Source organism: Ranitomeya variabilis, chromosome 5, assembly GCF_051348905.1.
Source record: "Ranitomeya variabilis isolate aRanVar5 chromosome 5, aRanVar5.hap1, whole genome shotgun sequence".
NCBI lineage: Eukaryota > Metazoa > Chordata > Amphibia > Anura > Dendrobatidae > Ranitomeya > Ranitomeya variabilis.
In genome coordinates this window covers 187,208,754-187,234,526 of record NC_135236.1, presented here as the reverse complement: position 1 = coordinate 187,234,526, position 25,773 = coordinate 187,208,754, and the positions used below count along the sequence as shown (strand labels likewise).

At 44.5% G+C, this 25,773-nt stretch overlaps 1 protein-coding gene across 4 annotated transcripts in view; it reads left to right on the top strand.

Annotated features, from left to right (window-relative positions):
- ADAMTSL3 (ADAMTS like 3) overlaps positions 1 to 25,773 on the top strand; it is a 793,440-nt gene that overhangs the window by 595,182 nt on the left and 172,485 nt on the right. For all 4 annotated transcript variants that reach the window (XM_077263637.1, XM_077263634.1, XM_077263636.1 and 1 more), the window contains exons 13-17: positions 441 to 645; positions 1,457 to 1,604; positions 1,711 to 1,795; positions 18,683 to 18,972; positions 20,504 to 20,633. In XM_077263637.1, coding sequence (XP_077119752.1) covers positions 441 to 645; positions 1,457 to 1,604; positions 1,711 to 1,795; positions 18,683 to 18,972; positions 20,504 to 20,633 — 858 coding nt within the window. The remainder of the gene's footprint in view (positions 1 to 440; positions 646 to 1,456; positions 1,605 to 1,710; positions 1,796 to 18,682; positions 18,973 to 20,503; positions 20,634 to 25,773) is intronic.

Below are 25,773 nucleotides of genomic sequence, written 5' to 3'. Positions count from 1 at the left end.
ATGGTGTACCTAATAAAGTGGCCGGTGAGTGTATATTAAAGAAAACCTGACTGGAAGTGAAAATAGTGTCATGGCTGTACAGGTCCTAGTAAGATAATGAAAATGATAGATTATTGCCATTCCATCATTTAAACCCATATGCAAATTAGACTTGACATGCGTCGGGGCCATGTCGATAGACTTCCATTCTAATTTAAATTTTGCTTTAAGGCTTGTTTTATCAATACTGGCCAATCTGCATACCACAAAAGACGTACTATTTTTATTGTTGCACTAGGACCTATAAAGCCATGCCATTAGCTTTAGAAGTAATGGGCACAGCACTCTGTCAGTGCCTGCTGGGCATGCTGGATTTGCGCAGGTTGCTGATCCTTGCTCTACATCAATCTGTATCGCTAATAAACAGTATTCATGTGCTGTACATGTATTGTGTGTTGCAGGTGGGAGTATAATCCATGGACTGCATGCTCAGTTTCCTGTGGCGGGGGCATTCAGAGACGTAGCATTGTGTGTGTAGAGGAAACAATGCATGGAGAGATTCTTCAGGTAGAGGAATGGAAGTGCATGTATGCCCCCAAGCCATCTGTCATGCAGACCTGCAACCTCTTTGATTGTCCTAAGTGGATGGCTTTGGAATGGTCACAGGTAATTTGTACAGACTCAGATCGGAGACATTTCTCTTCTTTTCATTCTTTTTGACTAGTCCTCTTTATTCCTTTCCTATTGAAAACTCTGCTGATGTGAGATGGATCCACTTCATTAAGAGGGGCAGACATGTTAATGAATGCAGGACCTTTTTCCACTGCCGATGCACTAGAGTAAGAAATCTACACCATCTGTGAGCTGGATTGGATTTTTGCTATAATTTACTCCACTTTCCGGAATAATTTATAGGAAATCTACTGGGACACTTAGGTCACAACTCTTTCTGTAAGTCATATCAGGGTTTTTGGGGACCAAAGTACAGTGCTAACATAAAAGCAACAAAAGTTGAAATATTGCTTAAAAATTTTCAGAATATCTGTTGATTTTTCCTCTCCTAAATGTATTTATTTACTGGTTCATTAATATCTCAAGTGTGATTTTTATGCATTAGTTTTATTGGAGCTGTAAATTATTACTTCTATCGCCTAAGCTGTTCTGCCCACATTTAGATACTTTCTAACATCCTAAGCCATGTGACAAGGCTCGTTAAGGGGTCGATATTGACTTGTAGGATTGCTTCTTCCGATAAGTGGCACTAGAGTTCTAGTTCTCTTCCTCTCTGAAGAGACAATTTGTATAATTAGCATATTTCCCAGAGGAGCAATGCGGCTTTAAGTCTCCTCATCTCGGCATGCTTAGCATGTCAATATCCACAAGGAGAAACGATACTTCTTGGATTTCTTATATAGGAAATCATTGGATAAATCTGAATAATCAGTATTCACTATCACACATCTTTTTCTGTTTTCAGTGCACTGTGACATGTGGAAGAGGCTTGCGTTATAGGGTCGTATTATGTAATGATCATCGTGGACAACACACTGGAGGCTGCAACCCTCAGCTGAAGCCCCATATAAAGGAGGAATGCATTGTACCAGTTCCATGTTATAAACCCCGAGGTAAGACAATTTCACTTTCAATAAATGTGCCTGTCATGTCCCTTTCATCTGGTTGATAAGTAACATATCTGTCATGCATTGAAGTGCTGCATTCTGTGTCTGCTAGAAAAGTTCCCTGTAGAAGCCAAACATCCGTGGCTAAAACAAGCACAGGAACTAGAGGAGACTAGAACAGCATCAGATCAGCCAACGTAAGTAGAATTTCTATTTATCCCAGTAATCTCAGCAGGATTAGAACATTCTCCAGAAACTTTGTTTTTCTTCTGAAAATAACAATGTACAATGTGTTAGCTGCTCTGTACGCCATACCGAACTGTCGTCTACATCCTGCGTCATTTACTGCAGCTCGTTAGGTGATACACAGGATTCTAAAACCTTCACGGTATGGGTAAAGTTCTGTTGTTTTTACTTTAAATCATTTATCTTAAAATCTGCATATTATGGAAAAACATTGTGCAAATAACCAATCTCTAAACAAATAATAAAATAAGTAATAACTAAATAAGTGGCGATGGAGTTTACTGTAAGTAGAAAGATTTCTCATTTTTATTTTTAATAAAGATTGTGATAAAAATTGTGAAATTAAAAGAATAAGTAAAGAAATGCAAAAACCTGATAATAAATAAAAATATATAAAATATTTCATTTTCTGATTCCCTTTAAAGGAGCCCTAAATATACTTTAAGTTACACAGTTTCGGCCATCAAGTATTGATGCGTTTTAATGTACACTGGGATTCCTTAAGACTGGTATTTCATAAATCAGCCTTAAGGCCCCTTTCACCCATCCGTTTTTTTCTCATAAACTTGTATTAGCGACGGATTGTGACGGATGGCCTCACGTCTCATCAGTCGTTCGCCAGATCCGTCGAAAATTGTTTGTCCGGCGGCCGGAGACAATGGACAAAGTAACGTTTTTTGTGTACGTAAAAAAAACGGACAGCGACGGATTGGTTGCCGTCTGTCGTTTGCTAGAGTGGAAGCCTATGGCGCGGGATCCGTCAAATGACGGAATCCGATGACGGATTCCGTTTTTTTTTAATGGAACATGCTCCGATCCAATTAGCCAGATCTGCTAGTCGGATCCGTCCAAAATCCAGATCCGTCGCATCAGTTTTTCACAATCTGCGACGGATCAGTCGAGCCAACGGATTGTGACTGACGGCAAAAAGCTGATGTGTGAAAGGGGCCTAAAGAGAATCTGAAAAGATGATATTGCTACTGAGAATAGCAATATTGCTGTATAGGTCCCAGGAAAAAAATAAAAATGATACCTGTATTATAGTAATCTAATGTGCCAGAGATGAAAAAGTCAAGCTGCGAAACCACACACAAAACAGCATGACCGTACATCGGGGGCAAGTCACTGGACTTCAAGTACATCAGCAAGCCCCCAATGCTCTTAAATGTTAATTGTATATGACTTTTTAAAGGCAACCTGTCACCTGATGCAGGCTGCCCAAACCATGTGCAGCACGAGCCAGATCCTGGCTGCACAATCGCAGTCAATTGTAAATTTGTAGTGCCACAGGAGGCCAGTGGAGAACATCATTTTATTTTCTTAGTAATTTATTTCACAAATATGGCATGCACCATAATTTGCAACTTTTTCTTCTGCATGAAAACTTGTACTTAAAGGGAACCTGTCATGTGAATTAACTTGCAGATGTGGGGTTAATCTGCAGGTTAATAGAGTCCTGACACTGTGCGGTGCTGGTCCTGAAAGCCCCACTGCCGAGAGAAAATAAAGTGTAATCATCCCAGCAGCGTTCAGCTTCCAGCCATGTGGGGGGTGACACTGGGGCGGGTTCAGTCACCGCTCTAACTAGCTAAACAGTCCTCTGCTCCTTAGTACATATTGTGGCTTTGGTAGAGCGGCATTATTATAGAGGTGCATGGTAACTGATGTGACCATGGCGCTCATGTATCTATTTTATTTGTTAGCAGAGTCACCTACAAGTCAATTTCCTTGTAGCCGTAACTAAAAAATTATGTATTACATGGTGTCCATCTTTCTTCTCTGACTTACAGATGAGCATCCTGAACAGGGGACCTCTAGCCAATAACTCAGAAATTCCTTTTAGACTATTTGAAAGTGAGTTTTCCAGATAAAATCTCTTCTATAAAATGTAGCAATCATTTTGTAACACTTTTCAGATATGGTATGTGCTGCAAAGTGTTTCTGAGCATTGGGTTTCCAGGTCCTAAGACCCTCATCAATCAGACGAAACACCGCTCCTAAATGCACGGCTCCTGAATGACCTGCGCGCATATAGCAGTGTACAGGCTCAGCAGTATCTATGGGTCTGAAGATATATTTGTATGGATATATAGACCATAAACCAGAGTCCATAAACCTCTCTATACATGTGCTGCTCGTACAGCAGCTGTGCACTTCAGAGTACTATTGTGACTGATCGGTGGGGGTCTCAGGGCCCGACTACTCTGATCAGCAATAATACACAGAGCCTACAACATATAAGACATTTTACAAAATGATAGTAAGTGTTACACTTCAAGAAAGACACATTTGGTACCGCAGCCCTAGACAGCGAGAAACTTCCAGGACTTTTCTCTTTAGAGTCACAGAATGCAGTTTTCAGACATTCACTTTGTGTTTGCCTGTCCGGCTGATGACCCTTCATTTCTCAAAGTTGCAGATAGCGGTCCATATTACAGACTACTATGTAGACATGGTTGGCGATCCATGAGTCAACACAGCTGTGCTAACTCTGAAGGAAGGGACAAGGGATGAAATCTGAGGTCAAAGTAGGATCAGACAGAAAATGGCTGCCTTTATGGAGTAGGCCACTCTACATACATATTTACACTCCTCAAAGTGAAATTGCAACACCACAAAGGAAAAGTCATGCAATGATGGAAATCACAGGATGGATAGACATGTTAGTGATATGAAAATGATGAGAAATGGAAACCAAATTTTCTAAATATCTCAGTTTATTCAGTTTTGAGTATGAGCAGAAATACTCTCCTTGAAATGTTGTCAGTGAGAGTACTTATGGTTGTCTAAGGCCAGGGTAACATTATTGCATAGTATACAATGCGAGAGCATCAAATGTGATATGCTAATGAAACTCGGCTCAAACTCTGCTGCAAGTGTGAGCTGAGAGTCATTTTACTGTGATCCGATCTTCTTGCATGCGAGAATGGGATCACAGGTGCTGAGGAGAATGAGAGATTAATCTCTCCATCCTCTCCTGTTGTGAATTCTGCTCTTGGGCTCTCTCCGGTGGTTGTTGGTGGTAGTGCAGTGGTCTCTGGATTATAAGCTGGGCAGGGGTTTCTGCTTATTGCAGCTCTATTAGGTATTTAAGTTTGTAGGATCCATCAATCCCTGCCAGTTGTCCATTGTATCTTGGAGGGATTGCATCTCTGTCTGGCTCCACTTGCCCTGCTGTCATTTCAGCTAAGATAAGTGCCCTGTTTTTGTTCTCTGTAGCACGCATGCAGTGTGCTTTTATTTGCAGTGCAATCTAATGTGTTTTTGTCCAGCTTTGACTTGTTTGGATTTTTCTGTCATGCTGGTTTCTCTGGAGATGCAGATATACATCCTATGTCTTTAGTTAGATGTAGTGTATAGTATATTCTGCTGTGGATTTTTCTAGTGTTTTAATACTGACCGCTTAGAACTCTGTCCTATCCTTTCTATCTAGCTAGAAGGGCCTCTTTTGCTAGCTCTGTCTTTTCTGCCTGTGTACGTATTTCCTCTTAAATTCACAGTCAGTATTTGTGAGGGCTGCCTATTCTTTGGGGCTCTGCTCTGAGGCAAGATAGGATTTCCCATTTCCATCTTTAGGGGTATTTAGTCCCCCGGCTGTGTCGAGGTGTCTAGGCCTGGTTAGGTACATCCCACGGCTACTTCTAGTTGCTGTGTCAGAATTAGGATTGTGGTCAGTACAGGTTCCACCTACTCCAGAGATAGTCTCATGCGGCTCCAGGGTCACCGGATCATAACAGTACAACTGGACAACAATGAGTTAAATGCATCTCAGAAGAAGGGAAGAAAAGTCCTGAGCCATTTTTTTTTCTGCAGTTTGTTTTGTCTTTCCTTCCCTCTTTTCCTCTGGGTGACTGAGGAGCTGTGTGCTGGCATGGATGTTCAGGGATTAGCTTCTCGTGTAGACAAACTAGCTGCTAGGGTACAGGGTATTTCCGATTATATTATTCAGACTCCGGTTTTAGAGCCTAGGATTCCTACTCCTGAGTTATTTTTTGGGGAAAGGTCTAAATTTTTGAGTTTTAAAAATAACTGTAAACTGTTTTTTTGCTCTGAAACCTTGTTCTTCTGGTGATCCCATTCAGCAGGTTAAAATTGTCATCTCCCTGCTGCGTGGCGATCCTCAGGATTGGGCATTCTCCCTGGAATCTGGGAATCCTGCCTTGCTTAATGTAGAAGCCTTCTTTCAGGCTCTAGGGTTATTATATGATGAACCAAATTCTGTGGATCATGCTGAGAAGACCTTGTTGACCCTGTTTCAGGGTCAAGAAGCGGCAGAATTGTATTGTCAGAAATTTAGAAAATGGTCTGTGCTGACCAAATGGAATGAGGATGCTTTGGCAGCCATTTTCAGAAAGGGTCTTTCTGAATCTGTTAAAGATGTTATGGTGGGGTTTCCCACGCCTATTGGTCTGAGCGATTCTATGTCTCTGGCCATTCAGATTGATCGGCGCCTGCGTGAGCGCAGAGCTGTGCGCACTGTGGCGTTGTCCTCAGAGCAGATACCTGAGCCTATGCAGTGTGATAGGATTCTGTCTGGAGCTGAACGACGGGGATTCAGACGTCAGAATGGGTTGTGTTTTTACTGTGGCGATGCTTCTCATGTCATTTCGGTCTGCCCTAAGCGTACTAAGAGAATCGCTAGTTCAGTTACCATTGGTACCGTACAACCTAAATTTCTGTTATCTGTGACATTGATCTGCTCATTGTCATCATTTTCTGTCATGGCGTTTGTAGATTCTGGCGCCGCTTTGAATTTAATGGACTTTGAATTCACTAGACGTTGTGGTTTCCCCTTGCAGTCTTTGGAGAACCCTATTCCTTTAAGGGGCATTGATGCTACACCTTTGGCTAAAAATAAACCCCAGTTTTGGACACAGGTGACCATGTGCATGGCGCCAGCCCATCGGGAGGATTGTCGCTTTTTGGTGTTGCATAATTTGCATGATGCTATTGTGCTGGGTTTTCCATGGTTGCAGGTACATAATCCGGTGTTGGATTGGAAATCTATGTCTGTGACTAGTTGGGGTTGTCAGGGGGTCCATGGTGACGTTCCTTTGATGTCAATCTCCTCTTCCTCCCCTTCTGAAATTCCAGAGCTCTTGTCTGATTTTCAGGATGTGTTCAATGAGCCCAAGTCCAGTTCCCTTCCACCGCATAGGGACTGTGATTGTGCTATTGACTTGATTCCGGGTTGTAAGTTTCCTAAGGGCCGACTTTTCAACCTGTCTGTGCCTGAACATACCACCATGCGGAGTTATATTAAGGAGTCTTTGGAGAAAGGGCATATTCGGCCATCTTCTTCACCATTAGGAGCGGGTTTTTTTTTTGTTGCCAAGAAGGATGGCTCCTTGAGACCTTGTATTGATTATCGCCTCTTGAATAAGATCACGGTCAAATTTCAATACCCTTTGCCGTTGCTTTCCGAATTGTTTGCTAGGATTAAGGGGGCTAGTTGGTTTACTAAGATTGACCTTCGAGAGGCATATAATCTTATTCGTATTAAGCAGGGTGACGAATGGAAAACTGCGTTTAATACGCCCGAGGGCCATTTTGAATACCTTGTGATGCCCTTCGGGCTCTCTAATGCTCCATCTGTTTTTCAGTCCTTCATGCATGATATCTTCCGGAATTATCTTGATAAATTCATGATTGTATATTTGGATGACATTTTGATTTTTTCCGATGATTGGAAGTCTCATGTGAAACAGGTCAGGATGGTTTTTCAGATCCTTCGTGACAATGCTTTATTTGTGAAAGGGTCTAAGTGTCTTTTTGGAGTGCAGAAGGTTTCTTTTTTGGGCTTTATTTTTTCTCCCTCATCTATAGAGATGGATCCGGTTAAGGTTCAGGCCATTCATGATTGGGTTCAGCCCACGTCTGTGAAGAGTCTTCAGAAATTTTTGGGCTTTGCTAACTTTTATCGCTGTTTCATTGCTAACTTCTCCAGCGTGGTTAAACCCCTGACTGATTTGACGAAAAAGGGCGCTGATGTGACAAATTGGTCCTCTGCGGCTGTCTCTGCCTTTCAGGAGCTTAAACGCCGATTTACTTCTGCCCCGGTGTTGCGTCAGCCAGATGTTTCTCTTCCATTTCAGGTTGAGGTTTACGCTTCTGAGATTGGGGCAGGGGCCGTTTTATCTCAGAGGAATTCTGATGGTTCCTTGATGAAACCATGTGCCTTCTTTTCCCAAAAGTTTTCGCCTGCTGAACGTAATTATGATGTCGGCAATCGGGAATTGTTGGCTATGAAGTGGGCGTTCGAGGAATGGCGACATTGGCTTGAGGGAGCCAAGCATCGTATTGTGGTCTTGACCGATCATAAAAATCTGATTTACCTCAAGTCTGCCAAGCGGCTGAATCCTAGACAGGCTCGATGGTCTTTGTTTTTCTCCCGTTTTGATTTCGTGGTCTCGTATCTTCCGGGTTCTAAGAACATTAAGGCTGATGCCCTCTCTAGGAGCTTTTTGCCTGATTCTCCTGAGGTCCTGGAACCAGTCGGCATTCTGAATGAAGGGGTGGTCCTTTCTGCCATCTCCCCTGATCTGCGACGAGTTCTTCAGGAATTTCAGGCTGACAAACCTGACCGCTGTCCAGTGGGGAAACTGTTCGTTCCTGATAAATGGACTAGTAGGGTGATTTCGGAGGTTCATTGTTCCATGTTGGCTGGCCATCCTGGTATTTTTGGTACCAGAGATTTGGTTGGTAGGTCTTTTTGGTGCCCGCCTTTGTCGCGGGATGTGCGTTCTTTTGTGCAGTCCTGTGGGACTTGTGCGCGGGCTAAGCCTTGTTGTTCCCCCGCGCTAGTGGGTTGCTTTTGCCTTTGCCGGTCCCTGAGAGGCCTTGGACGCATATTTCTATGGATTTTATTTCGGACCTTCCTGTTTCCCAGAGGATGTCGGTTATCTGGGTGGTTTGTGACCGGTTTTCTAAGATGGTTCATTTGGTGCCTTTGCCTAAGTTGCCTTCCTCTTCTGATTTGGTTCCATTGTTTTTTCAGCATGTGGTTAGTTTGCATGGTATTCCGGAGAATATTGTGTCCGACAGAGGTTCCCAGTTTGTTTCTAGGTTTTGGCGAGCCTTTTGTGCTAGGCTGGGCATTGATTTGTCTTTTTCTTCTGCATTTCATCCTCAGACAAATGGCCAAACCGAGCGAACCAATCAGACTTTGGAAACTTATTTGAGATGCTTCATGTCTGCTGATCAGGATGATTGGGTGGCTTTCTTGCCATTGGCCGAGTTTGCCCTTAATAATCGGGCTAGTTCAGCTACCTTGGTTTCGCCTTTTTTTTGTAATTTTGGTTTTCAGCCTCGTTTTTCTTCAGGGCAGGTTGAGCCTTCTGATTGTCCTGGTGTGGATTCTGTGGTTTACAGGTTACAGCAGATTTGGGCTCATGTGGTGGACAATTTGGTGTTGTCTCAGGAGGAGGCGCAACGTTTTGCTAATCGTCGTCGGTGTGTTGGTTCCCGGCTTCGGGTCGGGGATTTGGTCTGGTTGTCTTCCCGTCATGTAATGTTCCTATGAAGGTTTCTTCCCGTAAGTTTAAGCCTCGGTTTATTGGTCCTTATAGGATTTCTGAGATTATCAATCCGGTGTCTTTTCGTTTGGCCCTTCCGGCATCTTTTGCTATCCATAATGTTTTCCATAGATCTTTATTGCGGAAATATGTGGTGCCCGTTCTTCCCTCTGTTGATCCTCTGGCTCCTGTGTTGGTTGGTGGGGAGTTGGAGTATGTGGTTGAGAAGATTTTGGATTCTCGTTTTTCGAGACGGAAGCTTCAGTACCTTGTCAAATGGAAGGGTTACGGCCAGGAGGATAATTCTTGGGTTTTTGCCTCTGATGTCCTGATCGGCCTGGGGGCTCTGGTGAGGGTTCGGTGACCCCTCTTCAAGGGGGGTACTGTTGTGAATTCTGCTCTTGGGCTCTCTCCGGTGGTTGTTGGTGGTAGTGCAGTGGTCTCTGGATTATAAGCTGGGCAGGTGTTTCTGCTTATTGCAGCTCTATTAGGTATTTAGGTTTGTAGGATCCATCAATCCCTGCCAGTTGTCCATTGTATCTTGGAGGGATTGCATCTCTGTCTGGCTCCACTTGCCCTGCTGTCATTTCAGCTAAGATAAGTGCCCTGTTTTTGTTCTCTGTAGCACGCATGCAGTGTGCTTTTATGTGCAGTGCAATCTAATGTGTTTTTGTCCAGCTTTGACTTGTTTGGATTTTTCTGTCATGCTGGTTTCTCTGGAGATGCAGATATACATCCTATGTCTTTAGTTAGATGTAGTGTATAGTATATTCTGCTTTGGATTTTTCTAGTGTTTTAATACTGACCGCTTAGAACTCTGTCCTATCCTTTCTATCTAGCTAGAAGGGCCTCTTTTGCTAAACTCTGTCTTTTCTGCCTGTGTACGTATTTCCTCTTAAATTCACAGTCAATATTTGTGGGGGCTGCCTATCCTTTGGGGCTCTGCTCTGAGGCAAGATAGGATTTCCCATTTCCATCTTTAGGGGTATTTAGTCCTCCGGCTGTGTCGAGGTGTCTTAGGCCTGGTTAGGTACATCCCACGGCTACTTCTAGTTGCGGTGTCAGAATTAGGATTGCGGTCAGTACAGGTTCCACCTACTCCAGAGATAGTCTCATGCGGCTCCAGGGTCACCGGATCATAACACTCTCCATAGCCTGTCTCAGTGTATATCGGAGTGCATTCGGATGACATCGGCTTTTGTGAAGTAACACGGAGCCAAGGGAAGCAAATAAGCCTGGCACCTCCCAGCATGACACGGCGGTGCAGTAGCCCACGGCAACCGATCTCTGACACGGACTGTCTTGACGCCTCGGCTGCGATCTGGAGGATACCATTTGCTTTCCATTTGTGAGTTTCTTTGGACATTAAAGACATTTACTTTAAACTTTTATGTGGTCCCTGCCTATCTGTTGCACTGCACCAACCCCGCTGCACAACAATATAAATAAGATCTCCGACGAGATGTCTTTTTTCTAAGCTTAACAAGCCCAACTTTTCCAACCTCTTCTATCCCTTGTAATAATTTAGTTGCCCTCCTTTGAACTGATTCTAACTTCTGAATATCCTTTTTAAAACATGGAGCCCAAAACTGGATCCTATCTTCTAGGTGTGGCCTTACAAGTGATTTATAAAGGAGTAACAATACATTAGAATCACAGAATTTTATCTCTCTTTTTAAATATTTAGAATTGAAAGTCCTCATTGGTTGATACCTTTTAATGGCTAACTGAAAAGATGGTAATAAATTGCAAACTTTTGAGACTACTCCAGTCCCTTCATCAGGCATAGACTAATAGAAATTCTTAAGAATCACATAATTATGCACAGCACAGAAAAATGCCATATATAAGACAGGTGACTTGAAGCAGAATTACCATTATATGAGTGATAAACAGTCATGTCCATAAATATTGGAACAGTTCATAGATAAGGAGTGTGAATCTTTTATTGTCCTCTGATTGGGGTCTGGTTCTATGGTATGATGTCCCCACAGGGTCTGAGGAGCTAATTCCTTAACTGATGTAAAAAGACATAAATCCATGCGACACATTCATTCCTGCACTAAGAGTGTCAAAGGTTATCATCAGCTTATATTCCCAGACTCTTCTGTCTCTCTGAGATTTGAAGTTACCTTTTAATACAAGTAATTTCATGTCCATAATGCTCTGATCAGGGAGACAAAAATGTATTGCCACAGGTAGATCCATTCTTTTTTCTCTTATTGTATGGCGATGAGAGTTCATCCTTGTTCTCATTTCCTGCCATCTCCCCTCCATACAGACCCTCAGTTGGACATTTAGTACAATAATTAGGTACACCACATTAAATGTGATGCAGCTGAAAGTTCCTGGGATCTTGTAGTCCTGATGTGAATTAGGGATCTTTATCTTGTCCGTGGTCATTATGAGTGGACAGGTTTTACATTTTTTCTGGTTGCAAGGAAGGGACCAGAGTAGTCTCGAAAGCTTGCAATTTATTACCATCTTTTCAGTTAGCCATTAAAAGGTATTAACCACTGAGGACTCTCAATTCTAAATATTTTTCTATCCACTGGCTAACACAGTACCAAGATATATATCTTTCCGGTATCTCTCTTTTTATACACCCTAATATCTTGTGTGCTTTTGCAGCTGCTACTTGACATTGAGTACTGCTGCTCAGCTTACTTGTAACCAGAATTCCATTTAATGTTAATTTTATGCAGCAATATGATGCTATATTCCAGTTACTGAGAGTCTTATTCTCAACCCACGGCTCCGCATCCTCTCTTCCTCTTAAAGGAATTTGTTTGCCACTATGGCCGTTACTTAGCTTCTCTGCTTCTGACGCCTTAGGATCCCCGCCCGAGGTACTCTTTGTCTCACATTCTCTGTTCCATCCTGTCCTGTTACATCTCTGAGTTATAAACTTGGAGCTGTACTACTAGGCGTCCTGTCTCAGGATCGGACTCCTGTAAATCCCTTCTGTCCTTGAGTCACTTCTCTTTTGTTCTCTCTACTCAGGATCTCTCTATCCACTGCCTCTGTCTCCACTCGCTTTGGGGACACCCATCCTATGTGACTCGGCTGAGTACTCAGACCAAAGGTCTGATCTAGCTGTGCAAGCTAGGCCCTGTCTGACTTTCTGACAGGAAATTGTCTCTGTTCCTGCACTTTAGCCCCTTCTACTCGTCCCAATTATTAACTCTAACTCTCCCTACTGTCAGACAGAACACAACACCCTCCTTCACTAATAATGCATATCACAATTCAAATTAAACGGCAAGATACATTTACAACTATACACGTGTCTTCAAGGGGGAACGTAGGCAGTATGTCCATTTCCTTACATTTACACAACTACCCTCCCCACAGATTCTAGTCTAATAATATCATCTATCATCTTTAATCTCACCATCTATCTTTAATAATCTATCTATCTATCTATCTATCTATCTATCTATCTATCTATCTATCTTTTAATTGCCTGCTGCCACCTGGGATATAACGGCTACCCAACAACCTGGCATAATTGAACTCTATCAATCAGTTAGATCACTTATCTGCCTGTTTATGTCACTTTTGCGGTTTCGACAGCTCCTTGATTAAGTCAACATAGTTCTCTATTACTCATCTTAGTGAATGAAATCATTGTCCCTCCATCTGAATATATTCTGTCATTACTCATCCTTCTGTGTCCACATGTAGCCATCTGTCAGTCTTAAAACGACATTGCCATATAACTGGCTGTGTCTTGGAGAACTGTATCTATCAGACTTTGGAGGGAATTTCACGGCCTTTCCTCGGCATCTGCTGTAATTTCAGAACAAGGATACAGTACATTACATCTCTCTAGAGCTGGCCTTTGTGACTATGAGCAGCATAGGAATAAGTCCGGCTCTACTCCAAAGCACAGACACAAGCATTGCCAAACCAGCCTCGTGCTAGATAAATACCTTGGCCTTTGCGGTCTACCACGGCTAGTGTCCTACATTTATATAACTGTACAACATTCAAAGAACCTTTTTTTTCTGTTGGCAGTATATAATATGACTTGCTGGAAGAGGAGAGCCAAGAAAAATTTGATCCTGACCTTTTTTTGTTTTTAGTTGTGGAATGTGATGACAGTTGAAACCCATCATGATTTTTAATGCTGCCCCCTAGGGCCCTCTATATTACACATGGCTTCACCAACCTTGTGTATTATTCTTCAAACATTTTTTAGAACAGTGGATATTTAATAATTTCCTAGATCCATGATAAATCATGGTAGGTGGTTGAACTGGACTGAAGGAATTGCTTTGGTGCAGGTATAGTAAAATACGATGACATTGAAATAAATGAATTTTCCGTCATCACATTTGTTCCTGTCTATCATAGAGAAGTAAAAGCTAGACCCCACTATGAAATGCATCTATCATAAACCATTCAAGAGTATGAAGTCATAGCTAACTTCTGTATGACATATGTACTACAATATCACTTTTTCCAGTTCACAGTGGAGAGTAAAATGAACAGTTCATAAATGAAAACCAGTGAATCGGGGAAAAGGACCCCTTTTATTACAGGTCATAGTGTGCAATGACTCATCATGCCACTGTCCACTACAGGTCATTAAAGTCTGAGAATCTGCATGACGTCTTTCACTACAAACCATAGGATGCACAGAATCGTCCACTACAGGTCATTCATCAGTCATTCCGTGACTCCTTTACTACAGGCAATGATCAGCAAAGGATTCCAATTCTCCTTTTGCTGCCGGCAATAACAAAGGACCCTCAGGCCTCTGTTTACTACCGGTTCTAAGGTCCAAGGATCAACATTGCCCCCTTTACTACAGGACACAAAATGCAAAGAATTAACAAGTCCTTTCTCAATATAGGCTTAAGGTCTTTAGTAAAAAGAGCAACTTTACATCTCATCACTTTATTATGTCCATTCTCATCAGCTAAGTGGATACAAGGAGGACCTTATTACTATTTATTTTACTCATTTATATATCACCATTAATTCCACATCACTTTACATAAATTATTGGCACTGTCCCCATTGGGGCTCACAATCTAGATTCCCTATCAGTATGTCTTTAGAGTACGGGAGGAAACCTACACAAACACGGGGAGAACATATAAACTCCTTGCAGATATTGTCCCTGGTGGAATTTGAACCCAGGACCCCAGAGAAGCAAGGCTGCAGTGCTATCCGCTGAGCCATGTGCTGTACAGAGTGCCACAGACATTAGATTTACGGATTCTGCATGGAGATAAAAAAAAAAATTATCTCTTAGTTACTATTGTGTACAGGACCAAACCGTTATTTTTTACGTTAAATGGTTTTCTAATTTCATAAAACTAATTAATCAAGGGACTTTCATCACTTATCCAGAATGGATAGTGGCTATGGATAGTGGCTACTGATAGTGGCTACGGATAGTGGCTAGGGATAGAGGCTACAGATGGTGGCTGCGGATAGTGGCTATGGATAGTGGCTAGGGATAGTGGCTACAGATAGTGGCTATGGATAGTGGCTATGGATAGTGGCTATGGATAGTGGCTATGGATAGTGGCTACTGATAGTGGCTAGGGATAGAGGCTACAGATGGTGGCTGCGGATAGTGGCTATGGATAGTGGCTAGGGATAGTGGCTACAGATAGTGGCTATGGATAGTGGCTATGGATAGTGGCTACTGATAGTGGCTACGGAAAGTGGCTAGGGATAGAGGCTACAGATGGTGGCTGCGGATAGTGGCTATGGATAGTGGCTAGGGATAGTGGCTACAGATAGTGGCTATGGATAGTGGCTATGGATAGTGGCTATGGATAGTGGCTATGGATAGTGGCTACTGATAGTGGCTACGGATAGTGGCTAGGGATAGAGGCTACAGATGGTGGCTGCGGATAGTGGCTATGGATAGTGGCTAGGGATAGTGGCTACAGATAGTGGCTATGGATAGTGGCTATGGATAGTGGCTACTGATAGTGGCTACGGAAAGTGGCTAGGGATAGAGGCTACAGATGGTGGCTGCGGATAGTGGCTATGGATAGTGGCTAGGGATAGTGGCTACAGATAGTGGCTATGGATAGTGGCTATGGATAGTGGCTATGGATAGTGGCTACAGATAGTGGCTACAGATAGTGGCTATGGATAGTGGCTATGGATAGTGGCTATGGATAGTGGCTAGGGATAGTGGCTATGGATAGTGGCTAGGGACAGTGGCTAGAGATAGTGGCTACGGATGGTGGCTTCGGATAGTGTCTATGGATAGTGGTTTGGGATAGTGGCTATGGATAGTGGCTACAGATAGTGGCTATGGATAGTGGCTATGGATAGTGGCTATGGATAGTGGCTAGGGATAGTGGCTAGGGATAGTGGCTACGGATAGTGGCTAGGGATAGTGGCTACAGATAGTGGCTAGGGATAGTGGGTACGGATAGTGGCTATGGATAGTGGGTACGGATAGTGGCCATTGATACTGGCTACAGATAGTGGCTAGGGATAGTGGCTACGGATAGTGGCTAGGGATAGTAGCTACGGATAGTGGCTAGGGATAGTGGCTACGGATAGTGGCTAGGGATAGTGGGTACGGATAGTGGCCATTAATACTGGCTACAGATAGTGGCTAGGGATAGTTGCTAGGGATAGTGGGTACGGATAGTGGCTAGGGATAGTGGCTATGGATAGTGGCTATGGATAGTGGCTACAGATAGTGGCTATGGATAGTGGCTAGGGATAGTGGCTAGGGATAGTGGCTATGGATAGTGGCTACGGATAGTGGCTACGGATAGTAGCTAGGAATAGATGCCATGGATAGTGGCTACGGTTAGTGGCTATGGATAGTGGCTAGGGATAGTGGCAACGGATAGTGGCTACGGATAGTGGCTACAGATAGTGGCTATGGATAGTGGCTACGGATGTGGCTACGGATAGTAGCTAGGAATAGATGCTATGGATAGTGGCTACAGATAGTGGCTATGGATAGTGGCTAGGGATAGTGGCTACAGATGGTGGCTACGGATAGTGGCTACAGATAGTATCTATGGATAGTGGCTATGGATAGTGGCTATGGATAGTGGCTACGGATAGTGGCTACGGATAGTGACTAGGGATAGTGGCTAGGGATAGTGGCTAGGGATAGTGGCTATGGATAGTGGCTACAGATAGTGGCTACGGATAGTGGCTACAGATAGTGGCTACGGATAGTGGCTAGGGATAGTGGCTATGGATAGTGGCTACAGATAGTGGCTACGGATAGTGGCTACAGATAGTGGCTACGGATAGTGGCTAGGGATAGTGGCCATTGATACTGGCTACAGATAGTGATAGTTGCTAGGGATAGTGGGTATGGATTGTGGCTAGGGATAGTGGCTATGGATAGTGGCTACGGATAGTAGCTAGGGATAGTGGCTATGGATAGTGGCTACAGATAGTGGCTATGGATAGTGGCTATGGATAGTGGCTATGGATAGTGGCTACGGATAGTAGCTAGGGATAGTGGCAACGGATAGTGGCTATGGATAGTGACTGTGCATCACTTGCTCTGTGAGGCCTGTACTCCTAAGGACTGACTCTGACAATTGTATTTTCTGTCCATGTGCTGCCAATATGCGCTCCGGACTGCCCCATGACAGCACACCGACCAATGGAAGTCAGTGTGCTAGTGGACAAAAGCCATTTAGCACAGGACCAAAAAGTATGAAAGCATTGCTCTGTTTCTATCTGATTTTTGGATGAACCCTTAAGTTTATTGAGTGCATTGAAAAAACAGATGCCGTAATGACACCATCTGTGTAACAGATACATTGCAAAGATTACATGGAAACATGAATTGGGACTTCTATTATTTTTTATTAATGTAAAAAACTGATGCCATACGGATGTCAATAACGGACATATGAATGACATATGAATGTGACACAAAGCTTAAAAAAAGTAATTTTTATTTTTATTTCATAAATCAATAGTACATGTGAGAATAAGCAACTTTTAATGAATCTTATCAGAAAGATCTGCTTCTTTCAGTGAAGACTTTCCCATTACTGAGATAGGAGATGGCGGCTGCTACTGATAAGCTTCTAGATAGGCGGGAGATGATGAGGGAGGAGCTCTGCCTCTAGCTCCTCCCTCCTCCTGTCTACACAGAAGTCTATCATTAGCAGCCGCCATCTCCTATCTCAGTAGTGGGAAAGTCTTCACTGAATACAGATTTTACCTCAGAATTGAGAATTTTGATAATCACTGATCAATTCTGTCAGAGAAAGAAGCAAATCTCTCTGATAAGATAGATTACAAAGTTGCTGATTTTCATCTGTACTATTGATGTATGGAATAAAAATTAAAGTGACGGTTACTCTTTAAACAGACAACCCTTTGATTTGACTAGACAGAGTATAAACCTTCATTTTCCTTGTGGTGCTGCAGGAAAATTAGACACTTATTACCGTTTTTCTCCATAGGTTGCTGTTGTTTGCTGGGTGCCAAAAGAAGGGGGACACTTTATGGTGATTTTTTTTAGTCAAGGGACCTTTCTAACAAATAGGGAACATTCAAAGAGGACCCATTAATTTTGGTTTACAAAAAGGGCTTGTCCCGCAATGTACATTTTAATCAACAGATCTTGGAATAAAAATAATTTCCACAATTGGATGTGTTAAAAAAATGTCCCTGCCTGAGAAAATCTTATAAATGTGCCTCTGCTGTGTACTGTGTAATTACTGTGTCTGACCATACAGGAGCATGGTCTGATCATACCACAGCTCCTGGCCAGGGGAGGAAGCAAAAGACTATACAGGCATTACAGCACAGGATCACAGCTGATTCTTTCTGAGGTAAAACATTTCCCTGCCTGTTTAAAACATGTTTCTACTCACAACATATCATCTACTGTATGATCCCATGCTGTAATGTCTGTATACTCTTTTCCTCCCCTTCCCAGGAGCTGTGGTATGATCAGACCATGTTCCTGCACGGTCAGACACAGCCATTACACAGTACACAGCAGGGGCACATTTATAAGATTATCTCAGCACAGGTACATTTTATTTAATCACATCCAATTGTGGAACTTATTATTATTCCAAGATCTCTTGATTAAAATATACTTTCTTCTTGGGACAACCCCGTTAACTCTTTGTAGAGCAGTAAATAGATAAATAATGCATAGACAACAACTAAACTAGACTGTAAATGTGAATCTCCAGAGCCGAAAAGTTGTTTCTGTTGTCTGACTACTTGTAGATAGAAAGCTAGGTAGTAGCTGCTAGGTAGCTAGATACAATGCTTACTACCCGATTATATGGGAACTGCAAGAAATATAACAGTGTCATCATGAATCATCCATCGTTGCAGGTTCATCCCAGAAGCATGGTCACCGTGCAGTGCTACATGTGGTCGTGGTCTGCAAGTGAGGGAAGTCAAGTGTCGCATTTTACTGACATTTACTCAGACTGAGTTAGAATTGCCAGAAGAAGAATGTGAAGAAGAAAAACCCATTGTAGAAAGAGCGTGCTACCTCCCACCGTGTGAGGGCGAAGCAGTGGACCAAGCAGTAGAGCTTCCCACACAAGAGGAGGAATCGGCCGAGATGTATGACTGGGAGTATATCGGCTTCACGGCCTGCTCCAGCAGTTGTTCAGGAGGTAGAGATTGTTACATCCATGACCATATATGATCGGTTGTTACATTACTAACTTGTCATTTTTACGTTCTTCCCACCTGGATCTGGACCCGATTCGGTTTTAGACCAGTATCTGCAGAATTCCAACTTTCCCTGTTATCTACAATCTTGCCGCATGTTCTACAGTCCAGTACAGACCATAGATCTAGAACTTTGTGCTCTTAGAGACAGATATGAAAGTATTGGAGCACCCTTTATGATACTTGCCAATTCTTGCAGCCAAGAATCTGTGCTTGTGGTCACTCATACTTCACAGACCACATCCCGTTCACACCCATTCATTTTGGAGAGGCACGTTGTTGTGGAATTTACCCCTTAATACAGTATAGGAGGGGTACTGTCTACAAAGAAACAGTACATTTAGTTTACTTAGGACTTCCTAAATCTTGGTAAAAAGTAGATTACGTGTTTTACCATTATTTTTTATTGATATGTAAAAGAAAAATACATACTTTGAAAAAGGACCTTTCACCACTTCTCAAATGTCTGTTTAAGTAAATATTTTTTTTTACCTGTTATGCTTCTTAAAAATGTATAAATAAATTGACAAATTTTACCATTCCAATTATCCTTGCACAGTCCTGAATTTACCAAACTACGCTGACAGTGTCAGTACTAGGGCTATTGCAGATGACCTTACGAGTTATGAGAGTGATCTGACAAAACATCAGATCGCTCTTGGACCAATGTTATTCTATGGACCATGCACGTCTGATTTTTTTCCTCGGACAGAGACTGACTGAGGAAAAGATTGCTGCATGTCTGAGTTTGCTCCAATATTCGGATCACACTCGACCATGCAAGTCATTGAGAAACTATAGGACTGTACTTGGATGACATCTGAGTGCAGTCTGATTTCCACAGACACATCTTCTCCACAGCCAACTTGGATCCAAGTTGTTGGATCTCAACAACTTGGATCCACGATCTGAGGATCTGATATGTGCAAGACCCCATAGAATAACATTGGTCTGAGTGTGCTCGATATTTTGTTGGATCGTACTCGGACTGAAAATACAGCAGTCGTCTACACCTGCTCTTATAACTATAAACTAGTCCTCCTCAGTTCCCAATACACAGGTGTACTTAGTTTGACCCAGCATGCTTGTAAAATTAGGATTTCAAGAAAATGAGATGTCCACGAGTATTAAACATGTAGCTCTATACAGATAACTAATGGGAACTGGCTGCACTAATTACTCAAAATACGACTTTATTAGGGATGCTGGACAGACAGGCTTCTGTGCTTCTTGCCATCAGAATGCTACATCCCGTTAAACCATTATTTTCCCTTTTAAAGAAAGAGATTTTATTTACTACTGATAAGATGGAGAAGAGCTCAATGACGAGAATCAGAGTTGTTACTATTAGAGCAAGAGGTGCTAGCATTTGGAAAATGTAGAACAGATGGAATTTCCTGTACATTGCCTTTTCCTCAATGACTGATTATATTTCCTTCATATTTACTTTAGTTTTATATCCCTTTAATCTAGGAAGACAAGAAGCCATCGCAGCCTGCCTCCATATCCACACAAAAAGAATTACTAACAACTCGCTGTGTGACAGCTCAATGCGTCCACCGCCAATGACCAGAGCCTGCAACACCAAACTGTGCCCTCCAAGGTACTGTCTGTAGGGAGTAACGTCGCCTTTTCTGATTTACATGATTTATAGTTAATACAGTATATTATAGAAACTGGTATGTAGATTATCGAGAAGTCTTGATGTCCCCTAAGGCCCCTTCACAAGTCTGTATAATATTGATACCGGAAAAACGGTGCCGGCGTCATTAGTGTTTTGGATCAGTATGGCATCCGAGAGGCATCAGTGTGGCATCATTGTGGTATCAGAGGCATCAGTGTTTGGATCAGTGTGCCATCAGTGTGCCATCAGTGCTTGGATCAGTGTGCCATCAGTGCTTGGATCAGTGTGCCATCAGTGCTTGGATCAGTGTGCCATCAGTGCTTGGATCAGTGTGCCATCAGTGCTTGGATCAGTGTGCCATCAGTGCTTGGATCAGTGTGTCATACGTTTTTTACGCTTTGGCTTAAGAAAAATCCATTCCAAAGCTTCTCCTATACTTTGCAATGTTAAACACATACATCACACGGACAGCACACAGATGCCATCTGTATACTGTATATGTTTTACATGGACCCATAGACATGTATTGGCCCTTGTCATCTGTGCTGCTGGTAAAAAATGGATAGTTGTGCAGCACCATAGATTATAATGGGTACGTGTGACATCTATGAAAAAAACGGATACCACACATAATGCAAGCATGGACATGTGAAGGGGCCTTAAGCAAACAAACAAACTGAGCTTAAGGCCCCGTCTCACATAGCGAGATCGCTGCTGAGTCACAAGCTTTGTGACGCAACAGCGACCTCCATAGCGATCTCGCTATGTGTGACACGTAGCAGCGATCAGGCCCCTGCTGCGAGATCGCTGGTCGTGTCGGAATGGCCTGGACCTTTTTTTGGTCGTTGAGGCCCCGCTGACATCGCTGAATCGGTGTGTGTGACACCGACCCAGCGATGTCTTCACTGGTAACCAGGGTAAACATCGGGTTACTAAGCGCAGGGCCGCGCTTAGTAACCCGATGTTTACCCTGGTTACCAGCGTAAGTGTAAAAAAAAAAAAACCGTACATACTCACCATCTGATGTCCGTCAGGTCCCTTGCCGTCTGCTTCCTGCTCTCACTGACTGCCGGCCGTACAGTGAGAAGTGAGAGCACAGCAGTGACGTCACCGCTGCGCTCTGCTCTCACTGTACGGCGGCTCAGTCAGAGCAGGAAGCAGACGGCAAGGGACCTGACGGACACCGAAAGGCGAGTATGTACTGTTTGGTTTTTTTGGTAACCAGGGTAAACATCGGGTTTCTAAGCGCGGCCCTGCGCTTAGTAACCCGATGTTTACCCTGGTTACCCGGGTGCTGCAGGGGGACTTCGGCATCGTTGAAGACAGTTTCAACGATGCCGAAGTCGTTCCCCTGATCGTTGGTCGCTGGAGAGAGCTGTCTGTGTGACAGCTCCCCAGCGACCACACAGCGACTTACCAACGATCACGGCCAGGTCATATCGCTGGTCGTGATCGTTGGTAAATCGCTTAGTGAGACGGGGCCTATAGAGACTGAATCCTTAATTGGCTTAGATTAGTGGTGTGAAGTGTGTGTATGTGTGGCCTCCATTTCTTTTCATGGTTGTCACACAGAGATACAGTATGTCTGTTTTTTACCAGCAGCACCTATGACAAGGATCAATACAAGGATTAACATTGCAAAAATGAGGAGAAGCTTTGGAATTGATTTTTCTTAAGCCATAGCAGAAAAAAACAGATGGCACACTGCTGGCTCGCTGACGGCACACTGCTGTCACACTTTTGTCACACTGCTGGCTCGCTGATGGCACGCTGATGTCACACTGCTGGCTCGCTGATGGCACACTGCTGTCACACTTTTGTCACACTGCTGGCTCGCTGATGTCACACTGATGACACACTGCTGGCTCGCTGATGGCACACTGCTGGCTCACTGATGGCACGCTGATGGCACACTGCTGGCTCGCTGATGTCACACTGATAGCACACTGCTGGCTTGCTGATGGCACACTGATGACACACTGCTGGCTCGCTGATGGCACACTGCTGGCTCACTGATGGTACACTGATGGCTCGCTGATGGCACGCTGATGGCACACTGCTGGCACATTGATGGCCCACTGCTGGCTCACTGATGGCACACTGATGGCACACTTCTGGATCGCTGATGGCACACTGCTGGATCACTGATGGTACACTGATGGCACACTGATGGCTCGCTGATGGCACACTGCTGGCTCACTGATAACACACTGCTGGCACACTGATGTCGCACTGATGTCACACTGCTGGCACACTGATGTCACACTGCTGTCACATTGATGGCACACTGCTGGCTCACTGATGGCCCACTTCTGGCTCGCTGATGGCACACTGATGGCACACTGCTGGCTCACTGATGACACACTGATGTCACACTGATGGCACACTGATGTCACACTGCTGGCACATTGATGGCACACGGCTGGCTCGCTGATGGCACACTTCTGGCTCGCTGATGGCACACTGATGGCACAATGCTGCCTCACTGATGACACACTGACGTCACACTGCTGGCACACTGATGTCACACTGACACACTGCTGGCACACTGCTGGCTTGCTGATGGCACACTGCTGGCTCACTGATGGCACACTTCTGGCTCGCTGATGGCACACTGCTGGCTCACTGATGGCACACTGCTGGCTCGCTGATGGCACACTGCTGGCCCGCTGATAGCAAACTGATGGCACACTGCTGGCTCGCTGATGGCACACTGATGACACACTGCTGGCTTGCTGATGGCACACTGCTGGCTCTTTGTTGGCACACTGCTGGCACACTGCTGGCTCGCTGATGTCACACTGCTGGCTCACTGATGGCACGCTGACGGCACACTTCTGGCTCGCTGATGGCACACTGCTGGCTCGCTGATGGCACACTGATGGCACACTGCTGGCTCGCTGATGACACATTGATGGCTTGCTGATGGCACACTGCTGGCTTGCTGATGGCACATTGATGGCGCACTGCTGGCTCACTGATGGCACACTGCTTGCTCGCTGATGGCATACTGATGGCACACTGCTGGCTCGCTGATGTCACACTGATGGCACACTGCTGGCTCGCTGATGGCACATTGATGGCACACTGCTGGCTCTCTGATGGCACACTGCTTGCTCGCTGATGTCACACTGATGTCACTCTGATGTCACACTGCTGGCAAATTGATGGCACACTGCTGGCTCACTGATGACACACTGATGTCACACTGATGTCACACTGCTTGGTCGATGATGTTACACTGCTGGCACACTGATGTCACACTGCTGGCACACTGATGTCACACTGATGACACACTGCTTGCACACTGATGTCATACTGATGTCACACTGCTGGCACACTGATGTCACACTGATGTCATACTGATGACACACTGTCATCAGTGTGCCATCAGTGAGCCAGCAGTGTGCCATCAGGGAGCCAGCAGTGTGCCATCAGCGAGTTAGCAGTGTGCCATCAGCAAGCCAGCAGTGTGTCATCAGTGTACCATTAGTGTGCAATCAGCAAGCCATCAGTGTGCCATCAGCGAGCCAGCAGTGTGCCATCAGTGAACCAGCAGTGTGTCATCAGTGTGCCATCAGCGAGCCAACAGTGTGCCATCAGCGAGCCATCAGTGTGCCATCAGCGAGCCAACAGTGTGCCATCAGCGAGCCAGCAGTGTGCCATCAGTATGCCATCAGCGAGCCAGCAGTGTGCTGGCACACTGATGACACACTTCTGGCACACTGATGTCATATTGATCCAAAACACTGATGACAACGGTACTTGTATTATACGGACATGTGAAAGGGGCCTAAGATTCAGCATGGTCTAAAATATAGTTTCTTAGGTCACTTTCACATGTTCAGTATTTGGTCAGTATTTTACATCAGTATTTGAAAGCCAAAGCCAGGAGTGGAGCAATCATAGGAAAAGTGTAAGGCCAGTCCCACACGTCCAGATAATTCCGGTACCGGAAAAATCGGTACCGGAGTTATCCGTGTCCGTGTGTCCGTGAGCTCACGTAGGCCATCCGTAGGCCATCCGTAGTGCCGCTCATTACAGTTGATGAATATGCGGCTCCACCCCTATGGGAGGTGGAGCCGCATATTCATCACTGTAATGGGCGGCACCACGTGACCGCTCATACAAGAGAAGCAGCGGCACGGAGAGGAGAGAGGAGACATCGCGGGAGCTAGGTGAGTATTTCTCTGCATCTGCAAGGGGCCGGGCGGCGCACTGGGGATGGGAGGACACCAGCAAAGTTTATTTTTAACAAAAAATTAGAAAAAATTGATCTTTCATCTCTTCTCTCCAGCGAACGCTGTGGGGGAGAAGAGATGAATTAAGCCTTCAGCACCACACAGGGGGACAGCGCTTACTGTAAGCGCTGTCTCCAGCACGGCACACGGACGGCACACGGACAACATCCGGGTGCGGTACGTGTTTTACACGGACCCATTGATTTTAATGGGTCCGTGTAATCCGTGCACTCCCACGAACACTGACATGTCTCCGTGTTTTCCAAATGGACACACGGTCCACGAAAACACGCTGACATGTGCAGAGACACATTGATTTTAATGTGTCTATGTGAGTCAGTGTCTCTGGTACGTGAGAAAACTGACACCTCACGTACCGGAGTCACTGACGTGTGAAACCGGCCTTAGGGCTCATTTCCACATGCGAGGCACACGTCCGTATCTCGCATGTGGAAACCAAGCTCTGGCGCCGGCACTTTGGAGCGGAGCGTGCAGCTCCATGTGTTCCTATGCGGCCGCACGCTCCGCTCCTCAGTGCCGGCTCCACAGCTTGGTTTCCACATGCGAGATACGGACGTGTGCCTCGCATGTGGAAATGAGCCCTAATAGAAACACGTCACCACTTCTGTATTTATCACCCACTCCTGCTTTGGGCTTACAGATACTGAGGTAAAATGCTGACCAAATACTGAACGTGTGACTATTGGCTAAGGCTGGGGTCACACGGACCGATTATGCTTATGATACTCAGCTGAAACTCTGTTAGCGTTTGATCCAAGTGTCATAATCCTTGTTGCGTCCCCGTGCGGTCGGCGGGCGCGTCAAAATGATGCATCAGCATACATCCGCATACATCCTCATGACCTGCATACCCAATG